The sequence below is a fragment of the Trachinotus anak genome, unplaced genomic scaffold (assembly GCF_046630095.1).
Source record: "Trachinotus anak isolate AG129_WGS33_773 ecotype Australia unplaced genomic scaffold, CSIRO_AGI_Tana_v1 ptg000032l, whole genome shotgun sequence".
NCBI classification, from domain to species: domain Eukaryota; kingdom Metazoa; phylum Chordata; class Actinopteri; order Carangiformes; family Carangidae; genus Trachinotus; species Trachinotus anak.
Window position 1 is genome coordinate 2,607,477 of NW_027273883.1, and position 15,764 is coordinate 2,623,240.

At 41.3% G+C, this 15,764-nt stretch overlaps 2 protein-coding genes across 7 annotated transcripts; one reads left to right on the forward strand and one right to left on the reverse strand.

Annotated features, from left to right (window-relative positions):
- Positions 1 to 3,836: 3,836 nt before the first annotated feature.
- On the reverse strand, positions 3,837 to 9,396 carry isg20l2 (interferon stimulated exonuclease gene 20-like 2). 5 transcript variants are annotated; one of them, XM_071469452.1, is made up of 5 exons: positions 9,238 to 9,396; positions 6,975 to 7,246; positions 6,445 to 6,845; positions 5,257 to 5,457; positions 3,837 to 4,697 (listed from the first exon to the last, which is right to left on the reverse strand). In XM_071469452.1, exons 2-5 carry the CDS (start codon positions 7,156 to 7,158, stop codon positions 4,584 to 4,586), a joined length of 900 nt encoding a protein of 299 aa, XP_071325553.1. In that variant the 5' UTR covers positions 7,159 to 7,246; positions 9,238 to 9,396; the 3' UTR covers positions 3,837 to 4,583. The 5 variants fall into 5 exon arrangements, with proteins under 5 accessions (XP_071325553.1, XP_071325552.1, XP_071325550.1 ...); XM_071469451.1 differs by adding an exon at positions 8,337 to 8,399 and having other exon boundaries at positions 6,445 to 7,246; positions 9,238 to 9,391; XM_071469449.1 differs by adding an exon at positions 8,326 to 8,399 and having other exon boundaries at positions 6,445 to 7,246; positions 9,238 to 9,390.
- mettl25b (methyltransferase like 25B) lies at positions 8,882 to 15,353 on the forward strand. Of its 2 annotated transcripts, XM_071469447.1 has the most exons (9): positions 8,882 to 9,283; positions 10,119 to 10,237; positions 10,616 to 10,832; positions 10,939 to 11,001; positions 11,355 to 11,492; positions 12,414 to 13,225; positions 14,334 to 14,407; positions 14,453 to 14,518; positions 14,608 to 15,353. In XM_071469447.1, the coding sequence occupies exons 1-9, from the start codon at positions 9,146 to 9,148 to the stop codon at positions 14,691 to 14,693; spliced, it is 1,713 nt and encodes a 570-aa protein (XP_071325548.1). In that variant the 5' UTR covers positions 8,882 to 9,145; the 3' UTR covers positions 14,694 to 15,353. The 2 variants fall into 2 exon arrangements, with proteins under 2 accessions (XP_071325548.1, XP_071325547.1); XM_071469446.1 differs by having other exon boundaries at positions 14,334 to 14,518.
- Positions 15,354 to 15,764: the final 411 nt, after the last annotated feature.

Sequence of the window (15,764 nt, forward strand, 5' to 3'; positions counted from 1 at the left end):
TGTATGTACTGTATGTGTAAGGTTAACCAGCAATTTGCAAAATGGACAAATTCCTTATGGCTTGGCAGCGGGTAATAAAAACCGAATTATGCACATGTGGCTGATGCGGGGCCATGACTAATGTGTGGGGTGTGTGATGTGTGTGTGGAAAGGGTAATCTGCAGAGTCTAGCTCCCAATAACTTGACCCAGGGGGTAATAAAATCCATAAAATCCATATTGTATTGCCTAATGAGGCCAACAGCGCTCTTTCAAGTATTTCAAGGCCTTATTAATACAGCAGGTGAACACTTAATCTTCTTTAACTTAACAAATGTCGGGAATAATATTTAAATCAAATAATGCAGGATTACAATTAAGAAAGGTCTAAAATCCAAAAATGGATCAAGTGAGCCGAAAGTTGCTTCTCACTGACATTTGTTTTTCAACCTCAAAAGTGAAGGACAGAGTCTTTGTTTTTAACATATGAACACAACACAGCCACAGAAGAAAACCCAAAGCCTCTTTTGGTTTTAAGCTCTGGCTTTTACTTATGGAGCTAATAACAGGGAATAAAATCAAATTATTCACATTATTGCCCATGCACAAGGAGATTAAGGAGGGATAAAGAGTATGGGATAATCTAGACTAGGGAATGGATTAAATCACATGTTGCTTTGCAATATTTTTTGCTCAACCTTGTCTGTAGCCCAAAGGCTGCAGAACCCAGGGAAACTGTAAAGGTGAGTGAGACTGCAGATGAGGCCTGAAAGGCCTCAGTGTGCTTCAAATGAAGTGTGTCTGATTGCCTAACAGCGACTTTGTCAATCACAAGTTGGAGTTTGTGTTTGACAATTTTACATAACTTCCCAAAACTGACTATTTGACATTTGTGCCGCCTAAATCAGCAACTACCCAGGCCTGCAGAGTCCAGCTCTTTTTTTCATTCGTCACACAACTGCTTCAGTCACTTTTCATGAACACAATCGAAAGCAAAACACGATGAATGCTTTACAGGAGAGACTGACAAGGAGTGTGTGCTGTTTGCCCCATTGGTAGAAATTATTGCATCCAGAATGCAAAGACAGAGCAGGTTTTTCCACCCGCCTTCAAGCATGGCCTTTTAAATCATATAAACTTTACTACCTACTGCAAACTGAAACCCGAAACATACTGAATCAAATCTTGGGGATCATTCGACATCAGCACAAAATTTGGTGAAATCATTTCAACTGATCAAATATTAACATGGCACCATTATCCTGCTCCATAGTTTGAGTTTGAGAGAAGTCTCACAAAACTCAAGGTTTAAATTCTTATCGTATCGTATAAAGGAAGACCACCATGTGTTTTTTGATTATAAAGCAGGTCTAGGTTTTATATTAATACTGTGAAAGTATTTAAGCCTCAGTCCACAGAGAAATAAAACAGGCATCAGGACTTCTTTAATTTTGTGATGTCACAACAAAGCATTCATCACTCTCAGCCGTGCCCCAAGCCCCGCCCACTGGGACCCACCATCCAAACTTGCAGGATTTTGTTTCTCTTGTCGTTTCCCTGAAATCTGCTGTATTTTTCTTTCGTCAGTCAGAAAATATTCAGTCAATCAGCAGAGAGGCTCAGAGCCTCTCTTCATATCATGGCAACAAATATAAGCAGTCAGACGATCCTACAAGCTGACAATTTAGCAGAATCAAAAAAATCTGTGATGTCAGTAATATGATCAGGAAACACAAATACGCTACAGTAATCACAACAGATCTAGGTTATGATTCCACTGTTTGCATTCATTTCTCTTCAAAATATGTTTAACCTGTTAACCTGGTGGGTACAGTGTTGCTAGGCCTGATGGACACAGCAACCGAAGTAAAAGTCAAATTGCAATTCACCCTACTTTCCTTTAAAGGGTCAATACCACTAAGGGTAAGTGAGGAGAATATTCCTTTAAGCACAAGCACCAGTTCTGCATTCAGCAGCCACACCACAGCAGTTTGTGAACAGAGGGAAGAAGCTGCAAATCCAGTAGATTTAAAGCCTTTCTTAAGTCGCTCTCTCCTTGTTACCAAAGGCTTTTAATCATCAGTGAATTCCACTTTTCAACTGGTTCCAGATTTCTACTGTGCAGTTTTTTTTCCTGTCTTCTATTGAGAACCTGAAAACACTGTGGAGCTCACAGCTCAAGAATTTCAGCACAGGAGACTCCACTGCCTCCTCTGCCAGCTACTTAGACTGTGACCATCAGATGCTTTGGCATCCCCTGGTTTGACACTGTGGTTTTCAGCTGCCTGTTTGGTCCGGGGACAAAGAACAGACACAGGACTCGTCTTTACTCCATTCTGGAGACTCTGGCAGGATACTGTTGAATTCATATCTTTTCCAACAAAGACCAAGGCTGCACAGATGCTCACTAATCTCACACAAACACCGGCCTCTAAGTTCTGGACACTTGCAGTCGCACCTGATTTAAACCCAGAATGTGCTGCAGTGTCAGTGCAGAGTGAGTTTCTCCCTCTTTAATCAGCTTCTCTGTGCCAGCAGCTGTGTGTGGTGTGGCTTTTCCAGGCAGGATGGCATGCTGTATAATTAATGTGCTGGTGTTGAATTCACAGTGGGGACACAGTGCTGATTTGCTCACCTTTAAGGACAAACACTTGCCAGAGGAGACAGAAAGTGGAGCAGTGTGAGACTCGGGGAGAGTGGCGTGTTTATGAGTGTGTAAGGCCACCACTGGTGTCCAAGTTGATGATGCAGCTGATGAGCTTTGTGGAGAGGGGGTGGTCGTGGAGAGAGCAGCAAATTAACACCAGACAAGTCCCAGTGCCTGTTTGTCCAATCCAACATTTCAGTGTTTAATGCTAAAGCTAGCATGCTGACATATTAAACGAAGACAATTATACCTACTAAACACGGTGTTAGCATTGTCACAGTGATAATTTTCCCATGGCTCTAAGTCTTGTTTTTTTGCAGGATCCTTCTTTTCATCAACCACCGAAGCCAAAGTCATCACATGTGAAATGTCGTCTAAATGGAAGCAGCTGTGGCAAAACTCTGCCTGAAGAAAATACAGTTTAAACCAGTTTAAATATGACTTAAATCAATAACTGTTCAAAACTAGAATTACTGTTACTCACAGTTGTATGCCTCCGGCTCTGGCTGCTCTAACATCCCTCTGTTTAAATTAAGACCATTTAGATATTATTAAGAATCTGAAAAATCAAAGTAGCAGCTGATGAATCAGGAGAAAATGGCTGGTTACAGTTCCTCTTCAGTAAAATACTCTGCTGATGATTAATAATTTGTTTAACATAAAAAGTGAAGAAAAAACTGGGGCTTATTTTGCTCATATTTCCTGTACTATATTAAAAATGAGGTTAAAAACATGATTTTTAACTTTAAAGTTGTCACAAGAACACAAAGAATAACTGTTTTTTTCAGGACTTTTGAAATCATTTAGGACAATATTTTATGATGAGATGAACACTGCTATTCTCTGGGGAAATTTGCACACAATCATTTTCAAGAACCAAAGTGCCATTATTAATGTGGATAAGACAACAGAACAGTCTTCACTGATTCATTTCACTCAGCTGAGACAGTCAGACATAATTCAACCTTCAACACCAGGAAAACAAAAGCGTGTTGTCCAGCTCTGAGCTAATGTGACAGGAAGATGACATGTGGCATGAGTAGTGGATTTAGGATTTGGATTAAGTTAAAAGTTAAATGCTTCCTGTTTCATTGACATCAGCATTAGATCACATTTCCTGTCAAATCAGACTCACAGTGGAAGTTGAAGCTCAGGGTGAGCTCCTAGCTCGCGGTCCTGTGTGTGATGTTCGTAACAGTAATTATTACAAATTCAATGTGGTAATGATTTATTGATGTTGAAACACCAAGCACCAAAGTACAGAGCTGAATGTACGGTGGGAAACTGACCTGATCTGACATTGCATAGGAAACTCTCAAAGTAAACACATATTCCAAATCAGCTGATTCACCATAACCGACTGTTTAATCAGCCACTGTGACACAGACAGTCGGTGTGAGGAGGAATATGGAGCCCATCAGGGCTGTAGCTACCACTGAGGTCATGTCCTCTGTATTCTGGGGGATGTGGGAGTTTTAACAGTCTGTTACTATGACCACATAATTTTCAGTTTATGACTCTGGGTTGCATGTTGTCCTGGAACAGCTGGACTTGCTGATCTGATTAAAAACACTTAACGTGTGGAAGCTTAAAACCTTTTTTTCTTGTTTCAATTATGTACTTTTTGTTCCCGGAGTGAATACATGACTGCCGCCTAGTGGCAGGAGCACCGTTTAAACACAAGGCAAACCCTGAGGAAGAATGGACCTGTTGAAAGTGAAGGTGACAGCAAAGTGTGTGACCCAGCAGTTTTTCATCTTCATCTGTTGTAGCATTCAGGCAGCTGCTCGAAGCTTATCCAGTTCTCTGAAGGTTCAGATTCAGTTTTCCTGGCTTCAGGACATGCACATGAGGTCGATCCTGAAACCCTGCAGAGTCTGTCAGTTCAGACCACATACCTGCCACACGATGTTCATTTCAGCTCACTTTATTTTCACATTGTCTCTGCAGACCTGCCACTAACTGGCCTGCTGTTTGGAGGCGAGGCTCCTCTCCCACTCCTCCTCCACCACCTTGTAAAGCTCCATCGTCGCTCTTGCATCCTCCACAGAAGAGTGACCCTTCTTCCCCGTCTGAGGACACAAGAGAGGACGAGTTCAGCATCATGTTGGACACATTTTTAAATCATGATGACGGTTCAGCTTAAACACTGATTGAGGGCGCCTTTAGGCTGCATTTCATCATGCTGACATTCATCACTGACTTTTGATAATCTCTTACTTTATACAAAGTGGATTCAACAAGTGTCAATAACTATTAAGGTTGATATTTTTCTCAAGTGTAAAAACAGAACAAACAACAAGAACAAAAATGACATCACTTTGTGGCAGCCTTTCTTAAATGTGAGGGACCTTTAACTTTTGTGAAAAATTAGTTTTGTGGTTCATTAAAGTGGTTTTGGTCTTAGTGGATAAAAAGTGATAACTGATTTATTACAGTGGGAACAAGATCTCATTTAGATAAGATCACATTTAATCTCTCACTGTGCTGGTGTCGTCTCTGATCTTAATCTTGACCTGTGGACTTAAATCTGACGGCATTCACTTTTGAAAAGGGATAAAGACAGTGCCAGGTGATTTAAATGCACATTAAAGTACTGAAATCTTAAAGTAAAAGAAGAATTTATCCTACCTGGATGTCACGGTTAAAAATGGCTTTGGTGAGTCTCTTCAGAGAGGCACACTCATTGTCAGCAAAGCCAGCCTTCCGGTTGAGGAGAGGGATTCGGGACGTGTCTCTGGTCAAGGTTGCGGGGTGAGAGTAACTGAGGACCTTGAAGTCGTTGTGGATGGCGTGGCCAATCACCACCTTCCCCATCAGCAGCCTCAGTATCTGCCAGCGGAGAAGAGTCACACTCACTTGTTAGGTTTATTCAGAATCATCCTGAAACAGCATTAATAACAGGGAAAATTTACACAAATGCAGATAGTTTTGAGTGTAAATGTGTTAAAGAGTTTAACTGGACGGAGACAGCTGTTTAATTTGTTTGTTTTTTTTTATTTGGTGTGTTTGCTAATTTTTTTAAAAGGACAGTTAACAGCAGCTTCATTTTGAGAAGAAAAATAATAAGAATTGCAGGTTTCCTAGAATTTAGTGAGGACGTTAATATTTTAGCAGCGGACAATACAGAGAAGAGACTATGATGTTCAAATACTGGCAAGCGAGCCTAACCCTGCATCCTTTGTTACTTGATGCAGCACAATTCTGAATAAAACATGATGAAGTTTGTCCCACAGGACAAAAACAGAGACACAAGGTTAAACAGAAACTGAAGGACAAACCAAGAAACCACAGCACCAAGTTGGACACATACTGCTAATTTACTTAATCACACACTCGTTTTATCTCCTGGAGCTGGAGAATAGAGCTGCACCTAACAGTCATTTTCATTATCAGTTAATCTGCTGATTGTTCTTTCAATTAATCACTTCATTGCCTGGTTACTATTGCTGTGTTTGCTGCAGTCATCCTAGTTGTCGTGTAACGGCACATCTAGAGCTGAAACAGTGGATGATTAATCAATTAGTCAATCAACACAAAATGAATTACCTGTTTTGATAACTGGTTTTAGCCATTTAGGTCATTTTTTGAGCAAAAGTGCAAAACATTCTCATTGCAGCTTCTGAATTGTGAAGATTTGCTGCTTTTCTTTGTGTTAGGTAACAATACTTTGCATATCTGCTGGACAAAACAAACTATTTCACCCTGGGATTCTGAGGATGTATTGGGCAAGATCACCACTGACAACCCCTGATCACAACTGCAACTTGAATTGGGTGGTACTCAATCCTGAGCACCATCCACAAATTCATCCCTCACCTCCTTCCGGGCCTCAGAGTACGGCATGGCCTTGACGAGATCTCTGTGACGGATGCCGCTCCATCGGGTGCGGTAGTCAGTGACAGGCATGGAGGGGTTGATGAACTTATCGTAAACCACATCTCCTTCATAGGACACTATACTGCAGCGCGCCAGCTGGCTGATACGCCCTTTTGGTCCTGTACCCACCATCTCACAATCAATAGCCAGGTACTTGGTGGGGATTGCTGCTGATGTGGCGGTGGGTTTATAGCTGCTTGATGCCGAGGGGCCTGGGGTGGATGTTTCTGATTTTGTGTTCACAGGTTCCATTCGCTTCTCGCGGCTTCCTTTGCTGCTCACAGTGACAGTACAGGAGGGAAGGCTGTGTGTGGATACCAAAGGCCCGAAGTGAGAAGCACCTTTTGGAAGAGGTAAACGTTTGTTTTGTGTGGAAGTGGGAGGCGATGGATGCTTTGAAAAGGCTCCGTTGTGGCGTGGAGTCTGATTGTGTCTGGACTGACTCCTGTGCTGGTTGTGTTTCTCTTTACCTTCCACGTTTCCCTTTTGCTCCAAGCTTTGCATCTGTCCTTGAAACCTTTTGTTTTTCCTCTTTCGCTTTCCTGCTGGAATTCTCCCCTGTGCTGCATCACCAGAAGGGTACACGTTGATCGTAATGGTCGACATGGTTACAATTGCAGCCAAGCAGAAGTCACAGGTTTTCTCAGTGCGCATTCAAACAAACCAATCATACAGATGTTCTTATTTTGAAGTCCTCTGTAGCCTGGTTTACATCAACTGAAACCACATTACTTGGATCATCCTGCAAAACAAACACAAACTAACATTTATTTTCAATATTGATTATTCTGTTAACTATGTTTTTGATTAATTGATTAATCATTTGGTTATGAAATGTCAAAAAATAAATAAATGCCGATCACAACTCCCAGAGCCAAAGTTGATGTCTTCATACATCTTGTTTTGTCCAAAACCACAAGGTTATTATTTTATAATATTATTTATTTATTTGATATGTGACAAGGAAAAGCACTTCTTTTATTATTTTAGCTTGATAAGTGAGAGGGTAAGTAGGTAAAGTTTATTTGTACAGCACCAGATACAAAATCACAAAGTGCTTTAAATCAATAAAAAGTACAAAAATTCCACACATAGATGAAGAAATTAGACAAAAAAAAAAAAAAAAGGAAAGAAAAAGACTGATGCAATTCAACAACTGGGAAAATAGTTGGTTATTTTTCTGTCAATGGAGTGATTAAAAGTGATTAATCGACTAATGGTTCCCCTCCACTCTGCTGTGTAACTACACCAACCTGCAGACTGGAGCAAGAATTTAAGGTGTGCCTGAAAGCACCTGCACTTTTTTTTTTTTTTAAAACACCATTTGAGAATTTTGACTTTTGCTTTCTTTCCCGATGTTGATGTTTAGTGTCACTGGGGTCAGAACACACCTAACGTCCTGTAAACATGGACTATCCTATGATCCAAACATGTGCCTGTTACTAATTTTTAAACAACACACATTTACACTGGCTTTGTCTTACACACTGCTGTGCCGGTGAATGACCGGATACTGACAAGACCATGTACACACAAGTGAAATATCACACAATGGCGTAACTAGCGGGTAAATAAAAAAAACAAAAACAAAACAACAAAACATCGATTTTACGCTGTTAAAACCGACTTCCGCTTTTGAATTCAACGCTAGCTAACGGCTGTTAACGTTAGCTTTCGGTCGGTTGGTTCCCAGTGGCGGGAAGTGATGGTACACTGACGGGAAATTCGGCTCAGGTAGCTCCTGAACATCGGCAGGTTAGCGCCGATAGATTCCCAATTAGGAAATCTCTGAAAATAACTACGTGAAAGGTAAAACCAGACCTGCTGCTCACCGTGTGGACCACACACTTCCGCCCTTTCCTCAAAACAAAGCATCATCATCCGGGTCATGCTACCTTCGCGGACAGTCAGAGAAACAGTTAATTACAATATCAATAGAAACAATTCTGATGTGATTTAGTGGGACGTCGCTATATCAATGAAGTTTATTAATGATTACTGCAATAAAGCCGACATAATTAACAAGTGAATAATAACCAGAATAAAACATGGTCTTGACTGTGACATTTTCTTTTACTTTAATGCCATCACTGTTTTATTCTCAGTATTTTTACCTTAATGGGACGATATTTAATCAATAAGAGTAAATGATCTGCAAGCAAACTGCTATTTATCTCTTTCAAATATTAATCAAAGACATATATGAAAACCATAATGCCAAACAACAAAGATACAAAACATTTCAGACCAAACAGTAATTCGCACTTTTAAACTCCTTAATGCTACAATACCCTACGCAATGTTCTTTTTTCTGTGAATTATCTAATTATGTATATAGATATTTATTCAAGTTTGCTGGCATTTTCTGTTAACGTACGCTTGTCTATGTCGTGAGATGTTGGGGAGCACTTGAACGCCTCGCCGTCCTACATGTGGAAGTTGACAGTTAGCTGCAGTGGCTAAAGGCTAAGCGCAGCTAACATTTCTGAAATAAAAACAAACTACTGACCTACGTTATAAAGAGCTCGATTTTAGGAGCGAGTTAGTACCTGCGTGTGTATTTTATTAGCACTTCCGTCTTCCCTGGAAAACTAACGTAGCATTGACATACACAAGTAGCATTAGCTCGCCTGTAAGTCTCATGTCAGTTGAGCTGTCGGCAGCACAAGATGTGGAGATGTTTACACCGAGTCTGTCATCACAACAACAGAGAGAGCTGGCGGAGAGACTCACCACTTTCCTGCCTCAGTTCAGCCACTTATCCGACTCCTTCATAATTGTGCGTATCTATAACCAAGTCCTGTGATAGTTTGCAGCCTTTCCAGTTGGACATCAGAGGAGTGGATGTGTGTTGTGTTTTGAAACAAAGATTGAAAAACCGCCATGGCGACCTCAGCTTCCTTGACAACAACGCATTGGCTCTGTTGCATGGTTCTGATATTTGATTGTGTGTATTTGGAGCTAGTTGTGAGAGGTGTTTCAGCTCACCCACCCCAATGCAATTAAAATAATATCCTGTTTATTCTTCTTTATTCTGACCCCTGCCCATGGGCCCCAACAGTGCTGGGTCAACTGTGTGTCAATTAAGTAATCTCTTAACTTTAAAAAAATGTACCCTTAAAGTGCAATATGTGGCCTCATCATGAGGATCCAAGCCTGGTTGTGACACCTTTATTATTTTAGTTTGTATTGAGCTCACATGGAGCAAAAAAAAAAAAAAAAGCTGTGTTTCATCAGATCACAGAAAATGTGAAAGCAGGTGTCAGAGAGCTGGTGGGTTTCAGAGTCTAACTGTTGTATATTGTGGGGCACAAACAGGGACCCAGCATCAAATCATTGCCTGAGGACCATCAAATTATTGAGAGTTACTATTTGCAAAAGAAGATCTTCAACACAGGTAGCTACTGGATTCATGTCCAGTAATTTTGTAGCTGTCTGGTAACAGTTGGTGTGTTGGGCTCTGCGATGGCATGGGCAACCTGTCCAGGGTGTACCCCGCCCTCGCCCGATGTCAGCTGAGATTGGCTCCAGCCGCCCCCCCCGCGACTCAGTTTCGGATAAGCGGCATGGACAATGAATGAATGACTGAATGTTGGTGTGTTGTTCCTCGACAGGAGTTCTTCACTGAGGATCTCTGGCACACGTTGCCCAGTAGCTGGCAGCCGGTGCTGCAGGACCTGTCCTATCCACAGATTGCAGACCTTCTGTTGGATGCTACGCATGGAGACAGGAGGTACCACTGGAATGTATAATTTGGCCCTTTACAAATCCAAAAGTCCAAAGAACAAAAGAGAGATAAAAAGTAAAACAAATGACGTGCAGGAGATAAGAAACTGAAGTACAGAGCAATAACGGTAGTAACAGTATTGACATAAAGTCTTGCAGCTCATTAGGAGTCATGTTTCAGTCTGGACTCAAATGCATTCAAAGCCTATCAATCCTGAAATTACTAATGTGTGATAATAAGTAGAGAGACACAGTCTGATTATTTTGTGGTAATGTAATCAGTTTTTATTTTAGGCCCCTCATGGAATTTGTTGACAGTAAAAGAATAAAGAATAGTGCCGGGCTCATGGTCTGAATAATAACCACAGAGACTTTGTCGTTGCAGATATCCTTCCGTGTGGCCTCTGTCTCTTTTGGCTTTCCGTGCCACAGCTCATGCTCTGGCGTTTCCCAGAGAGTGCAGGCGGGAGCAGGGCAGGGTTCCCGGCTCGGTGAAGCCTGAGGAGTTCCAGGAGAACCAGAGCCAGAGCTCGCTGCTGGGCCACATCTTCAGGAAGCACGTCAAACCCAAGAAACAACACGAGATCCGAAAGCTGGGCGTGGTACAGGATTGCTTATAAGGATTGTCATGGCTGCTGCTCTTCAACTTAAACTTGAACAAGCTCCTGTGTTAATAGTGTTTTAATTGTTTTTTTTTTTCATCCTCAGCTGGTGAAACAGCTGTGTGACCAGACTGACTGCAACAGAGTGGTGGATGTAGGCTCTGGACAGGTATTATTGTAACCAGACAGGACTTTGATATTGGAAGGTTACGCAAAATCCAATGCTTTTTTAAAAAAGATTTTATCTTTGTGAGAGACTGTGGTTATGGCAAATAAATTCTGTTAAGCAACTAAAACACTTGCTTAAGGTTAAAAGATATGGCACAAATCCTGCAAAATATGTCAATCTTTAAAACAGACTCTTGAATATATAAGCAGATTTTTAAAAGGCTCAGTAGTTTCCTAAAACATCCGGCAGCTTTATCTAATTTTACTCAGACAGGAGTAAATAGTGGATTTGTTGGGACTATTTTCAGTGGCGTATTAATCAGCGAGACATGTCCGCCACTCTCCTCTAAACAGGGTCATCTGACTCGTTTCCTTTCCTTCGGGCTCGGACTGTCGGTGACAGCTATTGAGGCTGATCGCACCCTGGTTGCCATGGCGTCCAGGTTTGACGGACAGTTGCTGTGGGCTCTGGAGAAGGAAAAGCAGAAAAAGGTTGGTTCTTTGCTGAACCTATTACACACTGTTAGTCCACAGAGAAAGAGCAAAGAGCAGTAAAATGTCAGAACCACTTTATATTCTTCACTGATGGTTCCTGGACAGTGCAGATTTTTGATCTGTCTTGCTTGTCTCTCCACATCCTGCCTGTAAAGGAACAAGTTTACACCTATTTCTAAAGGGACTATCAAAAGGAAAATGTAGGAAATCAAAAACTGACATCAACATGTGTTGACACTCCAACCGATACTGTTGTTTTTTAATGATCTGTGTCTAATAATGGACTGTTAATGCAAACTTGGTATGAGAAAACCTGATCTATCTAGAAGTAGCATGTAAAGGAAAGAAGATTGATCCTATGTAGCAATAGGAAAAACTTACACATGGGACCTTTACGGTGATGTCAGCGGCAAGTATTTGTATTTCATGCTAGTTAATACTTTTGCTTCATTATTTCAATGGAAAATATTGTTCCAATGTTCACTGTGCGTCACTGATGCCTGAGGGAATTATCTGGGTCCTTAGCTGCTAAATGCTCCAATATGTTCACTTCTGAATGTGGACCACTACAGTGAGATGATACGTATTTGTAGGTTTCACAATGTGAGTGACCCCTCTCACGTACAAGTAGTCATTTCATGTATGTTTGCTAATAAAAATATTGCTTATAGATATTGATTATAAATATTGATCTCTAGAGCCAGTGTTTGGTTCGTCCATTCCGGGCTACTGTAGGAACATGCTCCCTATGTAGATATGAAGGACTCATTCTAGGCTGACAAAAACACGATTCTTAATTTCAAGTGGTTATACACTAGTGAAAACATAATTATGAATATTTTATTCCATGTGTTCTCCTGCTGTAGATGTCAACAAACCATCAACACAAATCTTAATAAACATCTTTCTTCTTCCTAGAACTGCTCGTCTCAGCTCCCAGCATCACACTACTCTCCCCGCCACGTCACCGGATGGGTAAACCCCAAAGCATCGTGGGAGGCTTTCATCAAGCAGCTGAGTACTACAGATAGTTTGAGTGAAGTTCCTCCAACCCCATCTGGACCTAGCAAAAAGCGCCTGAGGGGCTCTGAGCATTGTCGGGGATGTTCACATGAGGTCCAGACTTCACCATCTCCTTCACCTGGCTCCACAGACTCTGAAACTCGCTCACAGGACTTTGAATCGTCTGAAGAACAGACATCTGCTGAAGGCTGCTGCTCATGCATCCAGCCTGTCTGTCCGGAGCAGGTTCATCCTGAAGAAACCAGCCCACAGCGCTATCCAGACTTTGTCCTGACCGGTCTCCACGCGTGTGGTGACCTCAGCGCCACCCTCCTCCGCCACTTCGTCAGCTGCCCACATGTTCGTGGCATCACCTCTGTGGCATGCTGTTACATGAAAATCACAACCCAAGAAAACCCCACCCCTCCAGGACTGGTTGAACCTCCCACTCCACCGACTCCAGGTCAGGAATCGGTTCCCTCAGAGTTCGGCTACCCTCTGAGCTCCTGGGTGCGGGGGCTGTCAGGACATCAGCTGTCCTATAAGGCACGGGAGGGGGCGTGTCATGCTGTGGAGGACTACATGCGGAGGCTCAGGGAGGAGAGCGAGCTGCTGAGGACACACTGTTACCGGGCGATGCTGGAGACTTTCATCAGGGACACGAGGCAGGATCTACGTAGGGCAGGAATCCAGACCATAAAGAAAGCCCACCTATTACCCTTTACAGAGTGAGTAATACTGCAGCCTGCAGTAGGTCTAATGTTACACCACACTGTGGGGTGCTGCCAGGAGGAAATTTCCCAGAATGCATCACTAAACATATGATAGCACAGCCAGAGGAGGGTCAGTGTGTTTAAATGATTGGATGGTTTATTTACAGTTTTATCTAGTGCTGAAATGATTAGTTAATAACAGAAAACTTAAGAGCCACTAATCACTTGGTTCCAGCTTCTCAAATGTGAATTATTTTTTCAGATTATTCAACTAATGATCACTTGATAAGAAAAGTAATCATTACCTGCAGCCCCAACACAAGTCTGGAAAGTCTGGAACAATTCTACAGTGTCTGAAAGTGTTAGGTGGAACACTTACAGACGGCTTGAACTGAATAAAAAGACAAGAACAATAACAATATCATAGCCTTTTTAAAATTGAATTGATTGATTAATCCATTTATTGATTCATCGTATCATTTTGATTTTTTAATGCATCCTTTAAATTCAAATTTAGTTATTGATGAAAATTATTTATTTTTTTATCAATGTATTAACTGGTTGCAATCAATCTGGAAATGTTTGGAAACCAGTGGACTAGACAACTGGGCAACACAGCAAACTGGAAATTAGACTTGAGATGATTCACTGAAGTTATTCTCTTTAAATCCCAGTTTAACCAGTGGCTCAAAGTAAGTTGTTTATATATTTAAAGTCACAACATGCTGAATTTTAGCATCTTTAAAAGTTAATGCTGGTGGTTGTGATTGTTTTCAGAAAAATTAGACCATGTCATTTTTAAAATTATTATTGGGGGGAACCAAAATCTAATCTAATTGGATTTAGTTCTTTTTATTCATTGGTCAGAAGAATGATATTGTGAATCAGACAAAAGGCATTTTATTGTAAGTTCTCTAATAAAAAAATTAATATTTGAATAATAGTTAAGTCCTAAATAAGAGTTTGCAGGAACAGATAAAACACTGAGGAATTACCTGGAGGCATTCAACTAGTTAATGCAGTAAATTCAGTGTTAAACATTTCCATACATTAACTCCATCAGTACAACAACAGAGTGGTGTCATACTCACCAATCTGCATCTACATCATTGTCCTCTTCCAGGTACGCCCGTCTGGGTCTGGCTCGGGTCGGCCTGCCTCCTGAATTACCCCTGGACCCGGAGCGGGTGGAGACCATGTTGCAGCAGCAGGGCCGGGTGGTGGTGTACTTCAGCCTGGCCCTGCTGCTGGCTCCTGTGGTGGAGACGCTGGTGCTGCTGGATAGGATGATCTACCTGCAGGAGAACGGTGAGCCAGCTGTAAAACATACCTTAATCTCTGTTGACACTTTGTGTGTAACTGAATCTCTTTTAATTCACCTATTCATCTCTCTGCAGGTGTGGACAGTCAGCTGGTCGCTCTCTTCGACCCAAACTTTTCTCCAAGAAACTTTGTGCTGGTGGCTCTGAAGCCTTGTGAATAAGGAGGACAAACAGGGAAAATCCCAGTAAACTGCATTATTTACTCTGTGGTGGAAGAAGTCACACCAACCTTTTGAAAATCACTTGTCTTTCATGTGATAGAAGGTCCCCTAAGTCTTAAGGTTATTTGGATTTTAGCCTGTGGTTTTAGAGATGTAAAATAATGGACATCAAGCAAAGATTTTTTATTTGATGGTCTCTGAACATCATCTGAGCTGCAGACATATTTTTATGCCGCAACGAGTCCTTGCTGCAGTGAAACTCTTCAGATGTTCAGTTTCACTGTGACACAGGAGCATGCTGGGAGTCTGAAGAGCTGGTGTTTTGCGGTACCAAAAGGGATACTCAGTTCTGCCTCCATAAACTTTGAATCCATACATTAGCTTTTACACTTTTGGTTTTATTTACATCAAGCACATCACTCTGGTTCATCGCTCTGTCTTCATGATGGCACAGAAACAATCATGTACTTTTTTTTTTTTTTTTACGGGATGGTTTGGTTTCTGCTCACACAAACATACAGTATGTGTTTGTGGTTCTGCTTGTGTTTTTTATTTTATTTTATTGTATTACCTCTGTCCTTAAAAGCTCCACTGGAGAATCCTGTTTTGTGCTTTATTGTATCAGAGCAATAAACAAAACCAAAATTTTACTTTTAGGCACAGAGGCTGGACAACTTACTACTTTGTGGTGAATATCTGAATCACCTTTGTGGTGAATCGTCTCTCCTGCATGTCATTCCCCCTTTCTCTGCCCTTTTCCTGTCACTCTCCAGATTTTCCAAAGGACATTGACGACTGTGTTTTTTAAAAATTTTCTGTCAGCTTTGAATCAGTTAAGTTGTCAAAACATTATTAAATATTACGTTGATGTCAAAGAGCAATAATAACAACATGCACTTTCATCAACATAATCACTAATTCTGCTCAAAATAATTTTTAGAGTCTGAAAAAAAAATCTATGTCTGCAATTAATTTCAGTGTATACAACCTTTTAAAAAGTCATCCTGTGACTTGCAGTGCACTGTGAATTTTCATATTCCTTTAAAGAGGAGATCTTTTAAAGAGCTCACC

Coding starts and splice junctions, on each gene's coding strand:
- mettl25b (XM_071469446.1), top strand. CDS start 9,146: ATGTCAGTTGAGCTGTCGGCAGCACAAGATGTGGAGATGTTTACACCG. Junction 9,284..10,118: donor TATCCGACTCCTTCATAATT/GTGCGTATCTAT, acceptor GTTCCTCGACAG/GAGTTCTTCACTGAGGATCT. Junction 14,519..14,607: donor GATCTACCTGCAGGAGAACG/GTGAGCCAGCTG, acceptor ATCTCTCTGCAG/GTGTGGACAGTCAGCTGGTC.
- isg20l2 (XM_071469448.1), bottom strand. CDS start 7,158: ATGCGCACTGAGAAAACCTGTGACTTCTGCTTGGCTGCAATTGTAACC. Junction 5,458..6,444: donor ACTCTGAGGCCCGGAAGGAG/GTGAGGGATGAA, acceptor CTCCGCTGGCAG/ATACTGAGGCTGCTGATGGG. Junction 4,698..5,256: donor TTTTTAACCGTGACATCCAG/GTAGGATAAATT, acceptor TTGTGTCCTCAG/ACGGGGAAGAAGGGTCACTC.